This window comes from Pelecanus crispus, chromosome 4, assembly GCF_030463565.1.
Source record: "Pelecanus crispus isolate bPelCri1 chromosome 4, bPelCri1.pri, whole genome shotgun sequence".
Taxonomy (NCBI): Eukaryota; Metazoa; Chordata; class Aves; order Pelecaniformes; family Pelecanidae; genus Pelecanus; species Pelecanus crispus.
In genome coordinates, this window is record NC_134646.1 from 61,329,291 (window position 1) to 61,351,940 (window position 22,650).

Genomic DNA, 22,650 nt, shown 5'->3' on the forward strand with positions numbered 1-22,650 from the left:
TCATAACCTCCATCCCTTACATTTATATAGCTTTTCCCTCCTGAAGCTTTCTGAAATTGCCTCTCCAGCCATTATACTGCACCAAGCAGTTCAGATTTAATAGGAATAGTTGTGAACATTAGCTTCTGAATGATTTCAGGCCATATGGAATTTTTTATATTTAGTTGGGTAAGTCTGAAGCATTTGTTTCCGTTGTTTGTTACCATCTTATAAAAAAATCAGAGAAAAATACTGACTTTCTTGATTCGGGGACTTTTGAGGCTTTATTGCTTATCTGTGGTAATAACTTAAAGCTTTTCAGAAACGGATGTTTTAATACAGTCTATAAAATAAACCTCTGACAATTTGTTTATGGTTGTTTTTTTTTTCTTCTTACTAGAGAACAGCAACTTACAGATGAAGAGACGTATCTATCTCAAATCACTGCAGAATTGCTAAGGCCGTTTTAGTCAGTGTTGAGACACTTCCAGCGATGGCACTGTCTGGCACTCTTCCCCTTCAGTAATTCACAGATCTTGTTGATAGGGACAGCCCTGCTCCTTGTGACCCCAGTTTAATTTCCTTTCTCCTGTAATTTAATTCTATTGTTCTTGCTGCTTCTAACCTCCCTTTTTTCTTTTCCTTGGATGGCTAAACTGTGACTTACTATTTTATTACCCACAGCTATCCCACAGCTCTCTTAAGAGTTTGGTGTTAGCACCCTGGGAGGTTCCATCTTTCAAGTTACCTTTACAAAACACCAAGAACAAGTAAACCTAAGAGGCTTTTATAAGATTTCAACTTCTGTTGAGTAGAGCTTACCTTGTCTTGCAAGTATGATCCAACCTATAGGAAACAGTGCGAGAATGGGGAGACATTGGTAAGAATGGTAAGGAAAAAAATGTGATCCTGAGGTAATTTGGGCTGAAAGGGACCTCAGGCAGTCTCCAGCCCAACCTCCTTACACCAGAGGAGGAAGGAGGGGACTAAAAAGCAACAGGTTTAGTGTCTTCCCATTTTCCCCTGAGATCCTCTGGGTTTCTCTCCTCCCATGTCCACTTAAACCCTTGTCTTCATCTCTGGCTCTTTCAAAACTGAACATGTGAGGAGAGAAAGGATGTCCTGGTGCGGCCTCTCAAGCACGTGATGATGGGCAGGAGGGAAGAACCTCAGGACGCGGCTGGGGGAAGGGGACAGGAAGGTGGAGGAGAGTGGGGTGAACAAAACTGGTGGGGAAGGCAGAACTGATGGCGTACGGAAATGTGCAAAAGGGACATGGCGAGGGAACTGGAGGAAAGGCACAGGTGTCGTATAAGCCACTGATACGGTGTCTGAGATAAGCAAGGGCAGGAGGAGCAGGACTGCATTTTTACAAGTCTGGTAAACGGGCTGAGGGGCCTCTGAGGGTGTTTAAAAGTTGTTTGAATTACGCAGTGTTCTGGCTTTCATTTAGGTGACACTGTCTGACCCCCGAACTGGCACCTGTTGTCGAATGCCTTCCAGCCTCAACCCTGGAGCGCAGAAGAGAAGTAGCACACATTTGTTTGAGTAATGTCTTCACGCCTTCCTCTTCACAGCAGCAGCAAATTCAGTTCACTAAGAGTTAGGATTAGTCCTTGCTGCAGTTTTTTTAGACTCCTTTTGCACATTATTGTAGCGTTGCATAAGAAATATTCTTTCACTCCTTGGGTAAAACGTTTGAAAGGCAGAATAAATAGCTAGTGCTCTGCTTTGAGTCTGTTACGAGCACCTCCTCAAAAGGCTGTAAAGGGAAGCTGTGAAAAGGAGATCAAAGTGGGGAGACTAATAAGAAGCCCTTAGCAGATGCGTGCTCAGGGACTTTCGGGGTGCAGGCAATAAAGGGAGAATGAGCACTGCAGATCTAGAGCGATCAAATTAGCTGTCATCTTTCCTTTGAGCTCTTCCTCTGTGAATGTTCTTATCGTTGACTTCCTTCCTTCAAGTTCATGCAGATTTTCATTTTCCTTCAGAAGCGCTGTTATTCCAGTTCTGCTGGAACTAATCAGATGTCATCTCTTGTTTATTCCGAACAATGCTGAAAAATTCTTTTAGAGTCTTTTCTCTAATTCAACCTTGAAAATTGTTGCAATTTCCAGAGAGCACATCCTTTTCCTTTGAAAATAATTTTCCCTCTCTCATCTTTTTAATGCAGCTCAGTTTTTGACATTTTGTTTTCAGTTTTTTAATTCTAAAGCTGCACACCATCATCAGTTATGAATGCTGAGGTAGGAGTCAGAGCACGGAAAATGTACAGGTCGCACACTAAAAGCAGCTGGTTTTGTCCTCATATTCTCAGCAACAAAGGTTGACCTGAGACAGAAAAAAGTGTTCAAAGTCCAGAGGGCTTTCCAGTCAGAATGTGAGAATTTCCAAGTAGGTCAGACTGGCTGATGGTGTCACGGTAAGCCTTGCTCTGAGATGGTTTTAAAAAGAACTCCGGAAAGTCCTTTGCCACTCTTTACATTCTTTTGAGACTCTTAACAGAAAGGACAGGGCTGTCATTTGAAATGGAAGTGGAATGTCTGAAAGATAATCCTGTAAGCTGGGTGACCGCTTGTATCATTAAAAGCACTTTTGTGAATCTGAAAAAAGGTGAAAATCTGCGTTTGTCACTCCAAATACTGTGACATACAGACATTAAAGTTGTTATGAATCCTGACTGGTGGCTGACACTGGAAACTTCATTAAAAAGCATCTCAAATTGTAATGACTGTGATTTTGTATTATACGATTGAGGCACATTTTAGAGGAAGATATTAATGGCTTCAGTGGATGATCTAAGCACCATGAAAAAAGTGGAAGAGACAGTTCTTTTGTTTAGCTGTCTCAAGCAATGGCTGCTGGAGTGTAGGCGCAAATCATGGGGAAGAGATGTTTACACATGAATAGACTGTACCCTAAGAAGCAGCAAACAACTTACAGCTTGCTTTGTTTTGTTTGCCTTAAAGAAAAAGAAAAAGCAAGTACCTTTAATGTACAGCAAATGACTTGTCTAATAATTTACTTCTAGCTCATCCTTCAGTGATGACCTGTAGTAGTGGATCACCTGCAAGGTTGTAGGTATGCAGACATTGCTTTAAGTTTCATCTTGATAAATTTCGCACCTTGGTGAGTGCAAAAGCCTGCCTCCTTTGTCTCTGCATAAAAAGGTGTGCTCACAAGTGAATGGAAAGCCATGAAAACCAGATCTGCTCAAGAGAACAGGTAACTTTCACAGTTGAGCTTATTTTTTAAATAAGTACTTAAAACCTAGTAGTTTGACAAGTGCCAAGGCACGCTCAGTGTACTGACCTGGAAAAAGGTGGTGATGAAAGAGAGAAGTGTCTCCTTTAAAAGTTTAAGGCAGCGCCTGTTTTTGTCAGACCCTCAGTAAAATCACACTCAATCATTCCAAAGGTAAATCACAAAATCAGAAAGTGAAAGACTTCACTGAGTACATCCTCCCATCTCATTATTCTTCAAAACATTCTTTTTTAGTACACTGTCTCAGTTCAGCATCTCAAATGATTTACTTGACTGATGGAAAAATACAAACCAGCGTAAACAAAATATTCTGGTTACATCTACACAGTACTTCTCTACTGAAATTCTGTTTACCTAGAATTGATTTAAAGATACAATGTTCAGTTTTCCTAGGACAAGATGATTGCATCTCAGATCAGATGGGAGTACCCCTATGCTCATATTCTGCCCTGTTTCCCTTCCTACACTGTATGGATGTAAACACTTTAAGTCCACACGTTGTTATTTTTTACAGCTTCTTTTACTTTAGGGTAAGGTACTTTATTCAATACGTACATAATTTAAGCAAGACGGTGAAACCTCTGGTAAGGAATATCTCAGACAAGCAATCTTTGTCTTAAGAACGCCCCTCAACGATTTCAAATATTATCCCCTGAGGCTTCTAATGCTATATATTCAGCCTCTGCTAAAAGGCACCACTATTAGCCAACACATTTTTCTGACAGGTTTAACACTATATATTCTGCACTGCATTTCAGAGAAAAAAAGAAGATCCATATGAAAAAGTAACTAAAATCATTTATGTCTGAAAACATTAACTCGGCATAGGAACAATATGAAACAGCTATTGCTATGTTCTGTGACTCATTTGGCAGTAATACCACATTTACAGATACCTGATGCAGAGCTCTACTCCAACATGGCCAGAAAGGCTTCTTGATGAAAAATAATGATGGAATTAAAGTAAAAATAAATCCAGGATGATTGATAGGTGAAAACACTAGACTTTTCTTGACAGTTTTCGTTTGAAGCATAAACAAGCTTTTAACCGGGCATTATATTCTGCTTGTCAGCACAGAACGACAGAAAAAAACGCTTTAAACAAATAGGCCTTTTTACAAGCTACTGAATGCTTTCACTGCTGTCCAGATCTTTAACACTGAAAACCGCTCACGATGAAGTGTATGGAGCAAGTGCACGGTCCTCAGCAATCCGCACTGAGGGGTTGCTCTTCTGCGTTAAAGTGTGTATACAAGAATGACCCCTGGTCAAGTAAGTACAAGTGTGTGTCTCTTCCAGCAGCCAGAGAAGACTACTGGAGAAGAGCACGTTCATTCCCACCAGAGTGCAGAAGCCAGAGAAGCACTGGGTATGATGCAGTGTTTTGCATCAACTAAACATTATTTTGTAATACACTTTGGAAAAGATGCTTCAGAAATAAAGCAATACCAGATGGAAGCGCCACGGACATAATGGCTGATGGGAGCTGTATCCTACCTTTGGGCTAGTGAGTCTGCTTACCAGTTGCATTTTCCCGTGTCCCTCTTTTTCCCATCCTGTAGTAATGTTAGCTGTTCAACGTGGCATAAATACCAATGAATGTCAAGCTTTGTTTGCCTTTTCAGCTGCCAAGAGGCTTTCTTATTTTTGTTCACATTGCTGTAATTTTTTTTTACATTCTGTGCAAGTGGATTTGAAGACTGTACTCCATCTACTTACCCAGAAAGATATCTCAAATCTGTTAAATTACAGGGTGGCAGAAAATAGATTTTGTGTAATAAACCTTATTTCAGGGATAGCGAAAATTTCAGCTCTAAATCACAAAAGATAGAAAAGTCAACATGCATGTGACAGCAGAAACAGGGACCACAATAGTGTACGACCCAAACAGACCTTTCTGTCCTCTCTTATTTGGACTCACAAAAGTTACCATGTGCAAAGCAGATACGTGGTTTCTCATTTCTGACAGACAGGATAGTATTTTCTCATGCTCTGTTTCATTAATTTTACGATGTATGAACTATGCTTCTATGATTAAACATATTCCGATGTTAACTACAATTAAAAAGCATTTAAATACAATTTATATCAGGAGGAAAAAAATACAAAATAGCTGAAAGAAACATAATAAACAATGAAAATCCAGGAGAATAGGTTACGTAAAATATTGGAAGGTTCTTCCTGATTAGGAGGTAAACTAGCCTTAACAAATCCTGAGGTTCACAGCTCAGGATTTTAAGCTAAGGATATGGAGAAATTATCATGGTTGCTAGTGTTATTATGAAACGTCATTCCTGCTGCTCAGTTATGCTCTGTCTAGCTACTGCCTCAGAGAAAAGGTGATTGCTCTGACATATGCCCAAAGCATAACTTTTTTTCACAACTTCCTTTCTATGCCCAGAAACTGTATTTCTGAATTGTCAGTATCAGTAACTCCATTTGATAAAAAGGTTCATAACGTTTATAAAGCCCAAATTAAACCCCAAAGTGCTAACCTGGTAACACATTTGAGAGGAGATTATTTTGGGGCTGTTTCAATTGCCAAAGAAAAGGGAAATTTTCTATTCCTTGCGTATTAAAAAGATTACTTTGGCCTGCAATGTTGTTCAGCCATTGGAATTAAGAAATAGACATAAATGTGTATAAAATTATGGGTCAGCAAATATAGAGCTTTACCCGTACTCTTAACTGGCTCAGAAAATTCCTTTTCAGTACAATTCTGTATGGTTATCCTCCATAATTTTAATTTAGTAAAGTTAATGCCTACTACTGTACAACTCTCTCAACACAAAGTGTTATGTAAGTGGTACAGATTATTATGTTATTATTTGCTACCGTAAAAAATATTTAACAAGCAGAACACCATGATAATTTGTTCATGTTGGCTAAAATTAAATACCGAAACCAACTTTTGAAATATACATTTTTAACTGACAGTTACGATGCAAACAATGGAAATGGTAATTTGGGCTGAAATGTTTTAAAAAGTTTTACATTCTAATTTGCTTCATACATTGTCTACAACTGAAAGGGTCAACATTTCAAATCCGTATTTAAGTCAATGCTAATATCAATAAACTTCAGTTTAAATTAAGGCAAAGGATATACTCTAATGGAAAAGAAATTACTTGCTTTACTAACTACTAAAGTCTAAAAGTCTGAAAGAGTTTCAAAATGTTGTTCAATATTGTATGTGCAAAACCGCATTTAGTGTCTTCAGAGGACTCTAAGTGGCCAGACGTCTCTCATACCATCCCTTCTATCTGCATACATTAAAGGCATTAGGTCTGTGGTTTCTGCTAAGCCCCGTGGTGACAACTGCTGGGAAACTGTCACTCTTGTGCTTTCAAACAACTGGTCTGGATATGTGAAATTTGCAGAACTGGAAGCAATAGCTGGAAAGCATCCTGAATATAAGTAGCACTGTTGCAACCCTAATGGGGAGAGAAAACGTGGTTCATCAGCATAGCTGTCATGTATTTCAGGAATTACACTGTAGTCTAAAAAAAACTTTTTTTTTTAACATCTGCATCACGCTATATTAGTGTACATATTCACACAAAATTTTAGGAACCGTAGATAACAAAAATGATAAATTACAACAGTTTGCAGCTAACAAGGATAGCCTGAATCACTACATAAAAATCTGATTTCCCCTCAGTTTGAACTCTTGGACAGTTTTGCTTGTAATGTGAGTAGAATAAAATGCCACAGTGTTCAGAAGTAGATTTGACTTTTTAAATACAAACCAGCTAGTTCTTCCATCAACAGAACTAATTTTGAATTTGCTGTAGGTGGAAGAAGTGTCACTGAAATTAACAGTTTGAATTATTATAATGTTTTTAACACATAGTACTATTTGTGGAATTTCTAATACTGAATGGTATAGCAGCTTGTAATTCTCCAGGAACCTAGGCTGTACTAATATGTATTTGTACACAAATATGGGATTTAAGAAGTACAAAACATCATATTCCACAATTCTGGACATTCCCAGATTTTGCAGTTCCTGGAGCACAGAAAGATACGTCAGCTGCAACAGAAAATCTACCCTATAACAAAAGGAACGGTGTAGTAGTCTTTACTACAGCTCTATTCAACTTTCCATGATTTTCCTTAAAGGTATGGTTAATTCAGTACAAGATTGCTTATTGTAAACCAATCTTTTCCTCATTTTTAAGGGAACACAACTATTAGATACAGAATGACAATTTGTAGTCACTACTATATGTTTATGTTTCAAGAGAAGTGTGATCTAACTAGCAGTTAAAAGAATTTGTGCTGCAGACAGTACACATTTTAGTATTACTCCCTCTTGACCTCTTCTTGGTAAAACTAAGGCACATTTTACTCACTGTGCTTTTCTGATGAAAAACAGCTCATGCTGTCTAGTAGAAGAGGTCACTCATAGATCATGGTGTCTGATAAAAGAAATCACTCATGAACATTTTGGGATGTCTGACACATGGTTATCCATGTGCTGACCAAGCTTGCTGCTAGACTGTGAATCTTTGTAGAAATACTAAATGCCTGTGGACAGAAGCACTGTAGCATACCTGCAACTCAAATTTTAAATCAAAAAGTAGTCTGCAACTATCTGTGAATCAGAAATACTTTGCAATATTTGAAGCAGGTAACAGAACAGTAAGAATAGCCTTATCCGAGGGAACTTGTGAATAGGTTAGAAAAGGGCTAAGCAGCACATTGCAAATTGTCTGCTGTGCTCTGACCAATACAGCAGCAGAATTTAAGAGCTGGCCAGTCTCACTTCAGTCATACAGTTCTTAAGAATCCTCAGTAAATGCAATATTACTACTATAGTATTTGTGGGAGAGGCTGAACACAAAAACGAGAGGTTTATGAGCTGGCACTGAACAGCCAGAATGATATTGTCATTACTTTATATATAGTTCTTTCTTCAGACATAAATGAGACTGTTTCATTTCAAAATCTTTTTACTAGAGCATTTCCCAATGTGAATAAAGTGAAGGCTTACCTCTAATAGCACACTGTTGATGATGGGGTTAAGAACCTCTGCCTTCATACTGCTCTGTAAACCGGAAAATAGAATGAAATGCCAGGACAAGAAATACATTTAACAGAAATATACTGATACCTCAGACGTAGTTTTATGAATTCTATAAAGGTCTTGGTTCACCTTGATTCTTATTCAGACTGTTTATCACAGTATTCCTGATAACTGTGTCTACATTTCATACACACTTCAGTAGACCCTACGTATTTCTATCACTGAGTACAATGAACTAAGACGGGACCAGGGTTTTACTTTTTCATCAATTTATGTACCACAGTTTCAAATTGCCTGGTTTCCTATGGATCTGAGATTTATGTGATGACATTGTCTGTCCATCTGTCCGTCAGTGCCCTTTTCATCTCCCCCATAATTTTTTAACCCCTTGCTCATTTTCGAGGAAACAAGGACAAATACAGGTCAAAAGGAAAATGAAGTTCTTAGAAGTTTCACAAATAGCTGTGGTCAGGAGGAAATGAAAGGCCCAGATTAGCTCCCCTACAGAAGGAAAAACAGGTGGAACTCAGATCCCCAAACTGGAGGCAGTATATGTTGAGCTGGACAACACAGGCTGGCCAGTAAACATAGCTCAGCGTGCACAGCATTTTTCTGAACCACCAGACAGGAATAAAGATGGGTACAATGAGGTGACACTACTAGAGGCTAGAAAACCAAGATTCATCAGCTCCTCTGCTTTTTGAAACGGCAGACGTTCTCTACTTTTTTTATTCTGTTCTTTGCATTGTGTTGTTTTAGAATGACAGTAACCTCCAGCAAGAGTTGCTGTCTTTCAATACCGAATGGTGGACTTCATTAGAACAAGGGAAACACAATACTGATTAATTTAACTGAAGGATTTCCACTTACAACTTTGTAGCTTTCATATTACAGATTTAAAGAAACGTGAAACACCTTAATTTTAGTTTGGAGAAAGATGGCAGAACAAAGGGAAGATGGTTAGAGAGAAGAAGAGCAATTTTACTGACAGTTACTAGAAAATCCATTACCAAGTGCACTGTTTAGTTGATTGTCAATAAACTGAAACATATAGAGAGCAGTATCAATTAAGTACTATTGACTGTATGAATCAATAAGTTTGAAAGAAATCTTGTGTTGCAAGCAAAGCTGTTATTTCTTACTTCTGCATTACTGCTCACTCAGAAACATCGCCAACGCTGTAGAAGATGTGTACAGCCAGCACTACAGCTAATGTCTGAATTATACAGATAAAACTATAGGGATGGCATTAAATTTGAAAAAAACAGTATTTTCTGTTCTAAGCCATTTCTCAGTTTCCCACGAGTTACTGCACTTTGCAGGATACTGGAATGTGTTTGTAAACCTGGGTGCTGTTGGCAGGTTAAGGAGGAATTTGAACCATTGGGACATGCAGGAAGATGTAGATTTTCTACAGTCCTGTGTGACAGGTGCTCCTTACTTTCCTACTGATCACGGTGAGCAGAAGGCCCACATCTTCCTCCAAAAGCTTACAGGGATGGGACAGCACGTAAAGATCGCCAGACTGCCCTACTAAAACTCTCTCCTAAAGAGTATTTTGGCAGTGGGAAGTGTCTTTGTGCTCAATTTCTTATGTGTCCACACAAATGTCCACAAAAAAAATCTCGTCCTAAAAAATGAGTACAGAGTTGATAAGAACAAAACCTAGTGAAATGCTTATGAAAGCTTTAGCTTCCAATTTTCTGAGCCAGGCCAGCTTAATATTTCATGTGCAATTTATTTTTATATGTCTGTGCATGTATTTATTGCAAGTGACATACAAAGATATGCTAAAATACAATCCCAAAATGCAAAATAAGCTGTTTCTCCTAGAGTAATGGGAAGGAATGTAAATTATTCAGAATAAAAGCAACCCAATACATCATGTTCTCTACAAATAACTCTGAAAAAACTTGCTCAGAGATGTGCTGGAAGAGCTCATGGGAGAACTGGGAAAATTTCCTTTGATGTACATTCATGTTTTCACAGAGTAAGCAGGAGAGCCAAAGTTTGTTCTTCTCTGATGTTTACAGAACAATTTCAGCAACAGCACAATTTTTTCCTCTGGATCCTGCTAGAATACTCAGATGTCAGTCATCTTTGAAATATCTTGAAAGGCAGGATACTATTTCTAGCAAAGATGTTCACAGATAAATGGACGTTCCTAAATGGAATGTCTTGAGATACAAGACAGAGTGATTTTTTTTTAAGATGGAAAACCAAACAGATTTTCTAATCTCTTAAACCTTTTGAAAACACAGTGGCCGTAGGCCAGGGAATTTAGCAAAGGCTAAGAATACAGCTCGTGAAACCATCTTAAGGTACTGGAAGTGTTATCTGTTAATTGACTTCTACACAAATGCATTCAAAAGGGATAGGCTGGGTACAAGAAAATATAGTCAAGTTGTGGGACTTCAAACGTGGGGCCCTTTCAGTATCAGAAGGTAAGAAGTGCTGAGTGGTGATCAGGAAAAATGGAACATGGTGTCTAGAAAGAGAGATTTCAGAAAGCAGGCGACACACTGCAGTCTATCAAGGCTTATAAACTTTCTCTGTGTCAGGGAATCTGCTGTAAAAATGCTCTGTGTTCTTGATCTGAGGAAAGAAGTGCCCTATTTGCTGGTACCTTATGTAAAGCCACCGGACTCGGGTAATAATTTCTGTTTCAAGACATGAACTATGTTTAAAAAAGCCCAAATGCTACAGAAAATGCTGTTATCTTACCCCAGCTGCTGTTAAAGAATCGGAAAACTTCTTTGATAAAGTTGAAACTTCATTGCACATGGCACTTGTTAAACTGGTTTTAAAAAAAAGAGAGACAAATATAAAAATATATCCTTGTCTTGTCAAAGGATAAAAACCCCTATGACTGTCCCAGGCACAAACTTCATCTTAGAAGCCAAGAATGTTCTTAAGATAATTTTGCTTCTAGTAATTTTTAAAATATTTTGGGGTAGACTTTGTTCATGATATAGTTTTTATATTCCTCCACTGAAAAATCCATTGCTGACTACAGCAGCAAAATGATGTCATGTTGGCTCAAACACTAGTCTTTTTTGATAGGGCAATGTTTCAATTTTTTAAATTCTAAACTTCAAGTGTATTGTTTTTCTGATGATTGAAGCAACACAACTCCTAGAAATACTGTTGGATATAAATCAAACTTTAATGAGAACAGTCAGAAGTTTCCTATCTAAGCAATAAAACATCTACTCTGTACTAAAAGAGGAAGTACCACTGTGGTTAAAATATGAGAGCACAAGGAGATCTAGTTCTATTCTTAGATCTATCACTGTTTTGTTAAACATTCACAAGTGCATCATATAGAACCTCATCCTGCAAGGTGCACCACACCTTAGCTCTAATTCTGAAAAATACTTGTTCAAGTACTTTGTTTTAGACTGAAGTGTTCCTGTGGACTTTGCTATTGTTACTAGCATTCCTAAGCATAAACACTTGCTTAAATATTTTACTTACTTAGGACTCAAGTGCTTACAACATCTTAACGTCAAAACCCACTGAAATCAGTAGAATCGACTACTACAGAGAGCATGAGATCTGAATTTTGAGTCCCACTAGATAAACTGGCTTCTTGAATTTATGCACGTTTTGTTGTGGTTTACTACAAAGTTGCTGACAAATGTGGTCTTATTGTTTAGAACTATAGATTGATTTCTGTATATTTTGGCAGATGAACACTAGATAATGAAACTCTATTAGCAGATAATGACTGCATTATGCATTCTAAAAGCAAATTCTGTATATGCTAGCACAGTATCTTTTGCAGAAGGAATAGGAAATACAACCCAAATTAGCATGTACATTCACTTGCTAGAGCAGAAACAACTTTCAGCCTGTGAACAGGTCATATTTTGTAAACATACATATGTTAGCCATATCAAAAAATGACAGGTAGCCTATGTAACTTGATTACATGAGAAAATACAGCACCAGGACCCCTAAAGCCAATGCTGTTTGTTGATCCATGAACTTACTGTGCCTTCAAGTACCAAAAGCTGAACGTAACTTCAGTTTTAAGCAAATGTCAAATGTTCATATATGAAATACATAATACTCACTTTATCAGTACTTTTGCTTGATCTTGAGCTGTTTTTTCCACTTCCTGCCCATGTAGAATTAATTCTGCTACTTTATGAAGCTGTTCAATACAACGAGCAGTTACCTCAGCCAGACTTTCAATGGATAGCATGTAAATTTCCTTAAATTAAAACCAGGAATAATATAATCAATAATAATAACAATGACAAATATACATATAAAAGAATTTGAAACATAGGAGCCCTTCCCACCTCAACTGGAAATACCACCACATACATAGTGAAGTAATTATCAGCTATAATGTCATCCTCACAAACAATACTGGAAAATGAAATATCCACAGATTATAAAATACAGACCTTATTAAGAACAAGTCTACCATTTATTTGCATGGGAACTAGGTCAGGGTCTCAGATTTTCTAACATAGCACTTTTAAACCTAGTCCTAACAAATACAAAGACCCCTTAACTCTAGAATAAGTCATAATTACTTTCATATGGAGCTGAAAGTATTGAGTCACCCTCAGATGAATCTCCAGAGTAGAAATGGCTAATACTCCCAACAAAAAAGTGGCTTTTATGAGCAATGATAAAAAACTCTACCTAGCACTATGGTGTTACAGCTTTCACAAGCTGATGCCAGCTGGAAATCTGCAATCGCATAAAAATCTGTAATATATACAGTGTAACTCTCTCTCCTTCTTTGGATCTTTTTTGTAAGGCAACATGACAGATAATTTCTTTGTTAGAATTCATTCAAAAAATCTTGACAAAGATACCAACCACATTTACCATGGCTATAACTTGGTGTAAAATATTCAATCACAATTAACCTTATCAACAAGAGGATTTGTCTAAACAGACACAGTACTTTTAGCCTTAAGTGCTATCTTTCATAAAAAGAATGAACACTTGTGAGTTGCCTAAATAATATTTGTGTTTTGTCTCTTTGTGATTTAAACTGTTTAAGAGTTTAAATAAAATTTGAGAATTTTTTCCAGGTATTGTCACTGGGAGAAAGAGATGCCAAGGAATGTTGAGATATGACTTTCAATGTGCTATTGACATTGCACCACAGAATCCCTCAGCTCACTTTATGTTGTGTATACACATGCATACACACAAAAACATAGATATAAAAAAATAAAACAATGTGATAGGCAGAGGATCTGCTATTTTTATATTTATTTATGGGAACAGACTAACAGTAAAAATATTTATTTAAGTTAGTTTCCTTTTGGGTCTACAGTGAAGAGTTATATATTAGTATTTCTTAAAACTTGCAAGAGTTTAAAAAATGAGGACAACATATAAAACCAACACACAAAGACAGAGAAGTAATCTTATCAAACAAAGTATGACAATTTGCTTAATGAAACTTATCCTCCAAAAACTATTTTACCTCCACAGTTTTGTTTTTGTCTACTTCTGTTTTATCACTGTCAATTTTATCTTCTTTTTCAGTCTTTTCTTCATCAGGTTCTCCAGGTTTTTTTTCTTTTAGCTTCTCTTCTATGTCTACTGGGGTGGAAAAACTGGCTTCTTCCAGCCATTCATGAGCTTTTTTCCTAGCCTGCCAAACAAAGAACCCAACCCCAAAGTTCAGTTCAAATAGGGAATATCAAATAATGTTCCTGAACATTAATTAACAATACATTTAATTACTTCCTTTTTACATTCAGAAGTTTAAACATATCAAACCTCTGTGTGGCATTTAGTTAAGTGTATATTTAAGAAACTGTATTTCTGACTGCATAAAGGTGGATCAGCCAGGGATAATTCCTCTACAGGTATGATATTCCTAACCAACACATAGAGTTTGCATTAATACCAAAATTACTAAAATTTCAGCTTTATGAGGTAACTTTCAAAGGAATTTACATAGAAATAATTTTCCCAAATAAAAAAATAAGAAGGTGCTATAAAAAAAAATATTGGAGAGGTAAGAGAGATGTACTAAATTCTTAAAGGAAAAATAAATAGAAAACCATTGTATCTTCAGCTGCCTTCCCCGGCATGAAAGTAGATCAAAGTGGAAAAGCCTTGAAGTTTTATACAACTTCAGACTACTGTTATGCTTAGTAGGAAATGTATGATGTCTCTTTTTTAATGTGAAATCAAATTAAAATATATTAAGACTGAAGCCTAAACTAGTTATCCATAGTCTATCTATGTGGCTAGAGAGATAAACATTCATCTGAGCCTAAGACTGGCAGGTGGATCACCTTTAAAGGGGCATGATAGTACAAATGTGACTAGTGATGTGACTAGCTTCTAGCCATCTATCTTCTAGATGATTGAAGCTAGATGAGATAAATCCAAGACTTTGCATCTAGCTAAGAAGGTCTGGAGAAGTTCCTCAGAAGAATAAACATGATGAGCAAGAAAAATAATTCTGAACCTGACCTTTGTTCCCAGTATGTTAAGACCAAATCTGCTGTGCTTGTGAACTCTGTTCTGCTGAGACATTCCTGGTTCAAGGCTTTCTAACATGGCCCATTTTGCTAGCTAGTCATTGCAACTGTATTGCCTTACTAATCTCACTTCTTCTATGAAAGCTTTTCTGTATTCATCATTTTAGTCCCACCCTCCTGTACTTTGCTTTCTGAAGTGTCTGAACTGAGCTAGGTACTGCTCTGTGTCAGATTCCAGAACAAAGCCCTCCCTCTTTGTCTTTGTCCGAGAAACAAAGGGCAGCTCACTAACAGGTGCTAACCTTATTAAGTTTGTCAGGAGTAGCAGCAACGTGCAATTCAAACAGCAGTTCAGTGAGCATGCTAACAAACTCTTCTCCCATATCTGCTGTAAGAAAAAACAAGACAATTTTTGTTAGGATGTTATCACTATAATATTTTACACAATCAAATACCTCCAGTCAGATAGTTTCCCCAAGCACTCTAGCACTTGAAAAACAGTGACAGTGACACAAGAAAGGGGTGTGTGGGTGTGTGCATGTATATGCTCAAATAAAGAAGAGAACAAGCAACAGACGTACTCGTACTATGCTAGCTTGACACTTCGACTACTCCTTCCACTCCATTCTAAATTCCACTAAGTTTCACAAAAACAGGTAAGAGGAGAAGCAGCTGCACGATCCCTAGTTACTGACAAAAACGCATGACCCAGAAAAGAAGAGATACTAAGCTATTCTTTCAAACCAAGGAATAAAAACTGCAGCAGGGCCAGATACAAATAAGTTTCAGAGGAAACACACTGGAAAACATGTTCTCTACTGCTCTGTCTGCAAACCACAGCTAAGGGTGTGTTTTCTTTCTATTTTAAGATCGAGCTTTGCTTAAATGAAGAATGTTTTCTGTTCTGCTTTGGAGTAATGAGCCTTAAAGAATCTGCACATTTATTTCACAAGATTTATGAGCAAAGATAAACCACTAGTATTCGAACTTCATCTTCATTATATATATGCCTTTTACTACTTGCAGTTGCCATATTCTATCTAACATGCTCTAAGTTCCTAAAAGTTGGTATTTTGATTGGTTCTGTTCATCGGCACTTACTGAGTTCGGAATCTTCATTAACATTTCCTGGTGGAATACACAAAACCCAGGGTTTTTAGCCTGATGACTCTAAAAGGTCAAAGTCCCCGTACTGAGCCTGATAAAAGTTCAGCTACTTCAAAAATGAATTTAATGTCTTGCTGTATTCCCACTTTTTTTGTTCATTTATTAGGTAGGGCCAGTTTTTCCATTTTTATGCAACAGTACTGGGCTTAAAAGTAGAGGGCCATTACTCTCCAATGAGTTTGGGGATTTTGGTAGAACTGTTTACAATCCACAGTACCTTGCAACATGTGGAAAGGTGGTGGAATCTGACAGGCAGATTATACTCTCCTAGAGCAAGGGACATCCCACCCTTGCTTGTAAAGAGAGCGCCCATCTTTGTTGCTGTAAAATAAATTAGTATTTAGCATGAAGAACTCTTCACCTGCAATGACCAAGAGACTGAGCTTTCCTCTTAACAGCAGGGGAACAAGTCAATTAGATTGTATTCTGGCAGGTCAAAGAGATGCACAGAGTTCATTCCATTGCTGCCCTTATCAGTAAATTTTGGCAAAAGCATTGCCAGGTTTTGCAATACAGCACCTCTTGCATACACTGAATTCACTTGTTCTTAAAACAATGCCAAATTGTTTTATAAATTGCAGCATGCTGAAAACTGATAAGCAGTTCACTGGATCAATGCAAAATTACCAAAACTGTTGATAACTGGCATATTCAATTCAACGCTCACTTTGGTTACCATCTCCCTTAACCTCACATATGAAATTTCTGGTGTTAATGGCTTTCAAAATGTACGTAAAGCTACTTTTTCAGATATTCTCCTCTCATTTTTTCATAAACAACTGAAAGGAAAAGAAACTGCAGTGAAAAATACATGAAAGGGTTGCATAATCAAAGTGAGAGGAAACATTAGAGAAGGGTATACATTTGGCTTTCTCCTACTTGTGTCAGAAAATATCTTTTCCTTTTCTTTCTTTTCATATTGACTTTGCACCTATCTGACTGTTAAGCAAAGACACAAAAAGACTACAATTCCAGTTTCAAGGTTGCCAAGAAAAAAGCCTAGCCCCAATCCTTTCCCAAAACAGTCCTCCAAAGATCACTGCAGCAATTTCTCCTTGTGTAGGACTGAAGGTGTTTATGGTAGAAACTAAAAGCAGCACTAACATCTTTGAATGAGATCCTGAGAGCCTCGTACAAGAAGGGATCCTGACAGTTCACATAAAACAAATGGCCACCCTTTTCAAACACTGGAATGCAAAGTACTGCAATTTTTTTCTGAATATATGTGTCACTGACAAATGACACCATATGAATAACATGACTTTGATGATGAGAAAGTGATAACAAATTAGCAGTAAGTGGTAATTAACTTGTTTTCAAATACTGCTTAATGGCTAGAAAAGATTAACATTTTCAAATACCATTAGTTAATCTCTGTCTTTTTTAGGGGGGTGGCTTCCTTACATAAAGTAAAAACACCACAAGTCATCTTGAGCTGGGAAGCATAAATCAAAATCCTACTGAAGGCAAGTTAATTCAGTTTTAAACTGTTTAGCAAGTAGGATTAAAACTCAAAATTCCTCCACAGAATTTAACATAGCCTGCTACCTCTTCCTAGATTAGCTAGCTTAAGTAAAAATATATAATTCTGTCTAAAAAATACACTATTGAAGGAGCATATGGCTTACTGACTTGATTTTATAAGTGTAAAACCTATTAATATGCTTAAGAGGACCTTAACTGTATTAACTAGCTTGAGCTAAGAACACAAACTAGAATGAAGCCTTCTCTTCACAGCAAGACATGAGCTGCATTTAATTCTGATCAGCCAACCTGTTGTTAAACTTCACTGACTTTCATCCATGCTGGATGTCAAATGATGTTTGAAATTTCTGGTAACATTAAACACAGACCATTTTGTTAGCATAAATATTAATTATGTCACAGAAATATGCTTAAGGTCTCAACAAGTAATTTCCAGTAAACAATTCCAGTTAAAAAAAAACCCAAACAACAAACAACTCAAGCCTAGACCCTAAAAGATCAAGTGTGCTCCCAGAAGGATACATATTGATGCCGCCCCTGAAAGCTAAACATATTTGTAAAATATGACCAGAATACTAAGTGTAGCCAATAGCAAATCACTGGAATCCAACTTGGATTATGTAAGGATTGGCAAACTAAAGTATCAACGAAACATTAAACTGTTCAATAGAACTGTGCTTCATGTGGGGAAACGGACATGCAAATCACATACAACATTACATGGAAAGGTGCTGGATATTGTTTCTATCTAAAAATGGCAGACAATTTTCATGTAAAGGCCTATTAATGGAATTCTTTAAGTTTTACAAGGTTTTATGCATTTGCTGCATAAATGCACTTAATAAAACACTGAAGATCCTGTGCATTAAGAAGTTCAGGAAAAGGTCTGTTTTCCCTGACTCAGGAGGATCACAAGAAGCCTTCATTTACTCTGACAAGATTTTAATGAAGATAACACTTTTTTGTGACTGGGAAAGGTATCCAGACTAGGACACTGTCTAGAAAGGATGCATCAAAGCACTATACTGTGTTAAGAGCACTATGAATGCAGTGTTGCATGTACTATGGATTATGGGTGAGAGGCTGAAGTAAAGGCCACATGTCCCAGGTTAGGAGCCTGACCACAGAACTGTAAGCTCAGCCCTAACAGAAAGCTACTTTGAGAAGTGATTAACCTTTCTCTTCTTTTGGCATCCTCCAAACTAAAATTTATCCAACTTAATACTAATAAATGAAATTTATCTGTAGTTCAAATACTAATAAATTTTGAGCCTGATCGCACTAAAGGACGTGAGTCATTTTGAACTGCAGCCTGAAGTAACACCCGTTCAGCTGTAAGGTGGAGAGAACATGTGGGCGGTTAATATTTCCGCTGTCACAGAGAGGAGGATATGTTTCACTGCTGACTGCTTTGCTTTTGCAGGGCAAAACCTGCAGCGCACTCTGATTTGGTCTTTTTTTTTTTTTTTTTTTAAGGTGCTCATTGCCTTGGTCCCAGCCTGTTTAAAAGGCCAGTTAATGTTTCAAGGAGCATGATGAGCATCTGTGCTTCACTGAAAAAACAGAACTTCTGACCACCAGAGAAAACACCACTTTGTGCAAGAAACAGAGCTTTTCCTGGGGGCTGGTTTCAAAGCAAGGAACTATTTCCCCACAGAAGTTAAGGAACAACAGGCATCTCATGAATCCTCACTGTTAAGCAGGTAATACACTTTCTTGACTTCTATTTCTCACAACCCCACCAAGGAATGTGGGGTTTTAAAGAGTAACAAGGGAAAAAAAAACAGCACAAAACTCTACCATACTAAGACTTTACACTGAACACTCAGTGTCCCCTCCAAGAAGAAACAATAAGCTCCCTGTGAGAGACATAAGGCATACTGAATAAGAGCAGTCTGAGCAGAAAAGACTTTCCAGTTAGAACAAGTGGATGTTAACACAGTTTTTCTAACTTTTCTGAAGGCTAGAGAAATCATACCTCACCGCCTTGCAAAATGTAGGTTTTATGGGCAAAGCACCCCTGAGAAGACCAAGAGGTTGTGGAATAAGTATCTTTTTACGTTTCTGTGTTTCTGAAACACAACAATATGGTGTTCAATGGCGTAAGCCAGTCTTCAGTCAGGTCAAGGGAATTGTTTCTATTAGCTAGAAGAGGTTTGGTATGGATCTCACAGGCCTAGAGACATCAACTATGGTGGCTTTAAGCTAACTTCTTATCATCCTGTTCTCAGCCTGTTCTGGGGAATGCCAAAATTCCTGACCTGTTTACGACACCTATTTTGCCCCTAACCAAGGCACCCACCAATTTTACTGTAACTTTTGTGAGCTGATCTATGGACTGACATGCTGGTGTCATTCTCTTCAATGCTGTGCACTATGTCATAGTTACAGCATGCTTCTGCTACTCTAACTCCTTTCTTACACTCCACATGCCACATCTTGCCAAGCAATACCTAGAAAGCAGCTTTGCCGCTATGTTTCCAAGTGACTTTCCTTCAAAAAGTTCAGGGTTCTTAAGTCTCTTTATAGCACTCCAATCATTTCCCTATCTAGCAAGGGAGGGTACAAAGTGAAGATGAAGTTGCTAAACAGAAAAGCATTGCTAAACACTCCAAAACTTTCAGATTACACAATTTCATAAACAGATTCTGTAAGAAAACCTGTTATCCAAAAGGTTATTAATTTCCCATCTTATTTTTGGTTTGCTTTCACTGCTGATATAGCAAAGTAATATAATATAATACTTCCTTATGTTATATTTTCTATATCTCACACTTCAGTTGCAATATAAATTCAAAACTAAGCATTAATCAGCTTGCAGAACTTTTAAAGTATTAATTTTAGTGACTACCTTATGAAGAGTATTAGGATATCAGAAATTATAGTTTGGATTGTAATTTTTTCAATTACTATATACCGAAGTAACAATTATTCATATGGTTAAGTCTCTGTATTTCTAATTACCTTTCTGTGCCTGCACCACTTCATCATCTGATTCCTTTGGAACAAAAATCTCTTTTATAGCAATTAAATCATTTTTCACAGCCTCCAACTGCTCTCCATCAAGTGTTGCTAAATATGACTGAATCTGTAAGAGAAAGGACAGTAAGCATTCCTAACCAAAACAAGAGCATTTCTTAAATTGCTAATTTACAGCCTTATACCAAAATAGGCTAAGAAATGGAAACTTCCATTATGCTCACATCTTGTCTCTAACCTTGCAATGTAGACACATTTTTAGTTCTCATCAACAAAATTTGTTCAGTATCACAAAAATTACACCAGTCTTGCAAGATCATCAGGTCTCCACCTTCTCCCAGAACATTAGTTTTGAATTATAAATCTATGGTTTAATTGCAAACTGCAATAAGCATTTGGGGGTTGCTTGGATGAAGACAGCAGGTAAAAAGAGCCCAGGCAGAATTCATACTTAGTCTGAGCACTCACAGGAAGAGTTGGAAAAAAAAGCCTGTTTGCCCTCCTTCACAATGCAATCAAAATTATTGACAGTCTACCAGTCTACCTGTTCTGAAGAATGTATTGACAAGTCTTTGCATTTCTCATGCAAATCCCTGCTTATCTAACAGGGTGGCATGCCTAAGACGGATGGAAACAGATTCTTTGAATCACTGTTTGCAGTACAGTTACAGTGTTAATCCCATGATTGCACTCCCTGCCTATGGAAGCCAAGAGAAATGCCCTCTCTCCCTTTGATACAAAATTTCATTGTTAGGTTTGTTTCAAGTTGTTTGTTTGGGTTTTTTTTTTAAGCTTGCTAGACAGCCATGCAGACTGGGTCCATGAGGGACTGGAGAAAGACATTATTGTCCTATGTTCCTCCTTGATGTGTCCAGCTCATATGCTCAGAGTTAGATGCAAGATAAAGTTGGGAGACCCAACTCAGGCTGTGAACGACTACCTAGGGCTTTTTGGCCCTCTCTATAGCATTGGCCATTTCATAAGACTAACTGGGACCTTTTTTAATGGAAACTTTTAAAACAAAAGCTTTAAAATATTTTTAAATCCCTGCTACTAGAAGGACATAGGACATTAGCAATGCCACCAGTCTCTCTTGCATTCCTCCTGTGGCCCATCAGAGTGTGTCTTTTGGGTTGTTAGTACAGGTCTGAAGCTTACAGTACTGTAAGTGAGTATTTTGTGCTCGTGTGTGTGTGTATGGTAATTGGAATATGTTCTGTGAGTCTTTTGGAATATATAACAGGGAACTGGACTTGTTGACCCAGACAGTTGCATTCAGTCCTGTTGGGCAGAGTAGGACTATGAACCAGGGGTTATCTAGGACATAACATGAAGCACATCAGAAACCTCACGGTAACGACCTGCACAAGTCTGCCTTACCCTGTGGTATTTCGCAGTAAAAGAAAAATAGTCGTGACACATGCAATTAACCTGAACTTGTTTTTTATTTATCTGTTTCCTGTTTTGCTGTTTTATCAGTTTCTTTTTTTTTTTCCAAAAGCAGGCCCTGGAACCTTACATGTAGGTTTTGAATTTGTAATTTTGCATTTAGACATAATTGCAAAAGCCAAAACCAACAGGGACAGTATGTGCCTAGCTATTATTAAAATAAGGTTCTCTTATTTGTGACAGCAAATAAAACATTAAAAAAATAAGTAAAAAAAAAAAAAAACCCAAACCATAATACCACTGCTGGGAATGTACAAAAGTTCTATTAATCTACTGTCAGAGATCTACTGACAGCTGAAATTCAAAACACGTAGGCCTTAGTAACCTTAGCATGTTCTTCAGAGAGACATACAGCATTTGTATACTTCCAGTAATTATATCTTTGGGCAGTTTTATGTAAGTTTAAAAACTAACACAATAAAGAAGACTTAGGAATTGAATAAGTAATCTGGAATTCATTTTAATTCACTAGCCTCTAGGTGTAGTAGGTCTGGAATTCCTGATTGTAAGTATCAGTGTCTGATACAAAACCAAAAAACATCAACCTCCTTGCAAATTCTGAAAAGACATGTGCATAGTGTCACAAGCTGCAAAATACACACTATCTATGGTTATAACAAAAATAACTTCCAGTTGTGAAGTTGTTTGTTTTCAGTTAATCTTGGAGTTAAATTTTACGTGTCTTGAGACTGATTTCCTGAAGCCAAGGACTGGCCCATGGGACCAATCCAGCTTTCGTTGAAGTTGATGAAAAACTTACTGTTCATTTCACACGCACCTGCAGAGCAAAAATTTTTTACCAACCATTTTGATTTATATTGTCTG

The 22,650-nt window shown here is 37.4% G+C and overlaps 1 protein-coding gene across 2 annotated transcripts in view; it reads right to left on the reverse strand.

Moving 5' to 3' along the window:
• Window positions 1-6,575: 6,575 nt before the first annotated feature.
• The window catches only part of FAM114A1 (family with sequence similarity 114 member A1), a 32,298-nt gene continuing 16,223 nt past the window's right edge, over window positions 6,576-22,650 (reverse strand). Inside the window, exons 7-13 of one of the 2 annotated variants that reach the window (XM_075709392.1) lie at window positions 20,362-20,485; window positions 15,048-15,130; window positions 13,734-13,904; window positions 12,352-12,491; window positions 10,997-11,069; window positions 8,240-8,293; window positions 6,576-6,677 (exon numbers count right to left, since the gene is read on the reverse strand). In XM_075709392.1, coding sequence (XP_075565507.1) covers window positions 6,576-6,677; window positions 8,240-8,293; window positions 10,997-11,069; window positions 12,352-12,491; window positions 13,734-13,904; window positions 15,048-15,130; window positions 20,362-20,485 — 747 coding nt within the window. Of the gene's footprint in view, window positions 6,678-8,239; window positions 8,294-10,996; window positions 11,070-12,351; window positions 12,492-13,733; window positions 13,905-15,047; window positions 15,134-20,361; window positions 20,486-22,650 lie in introns of both variants that reach the window. The other variant, XM_009485829.2, reaches the window with a different exon arrangement.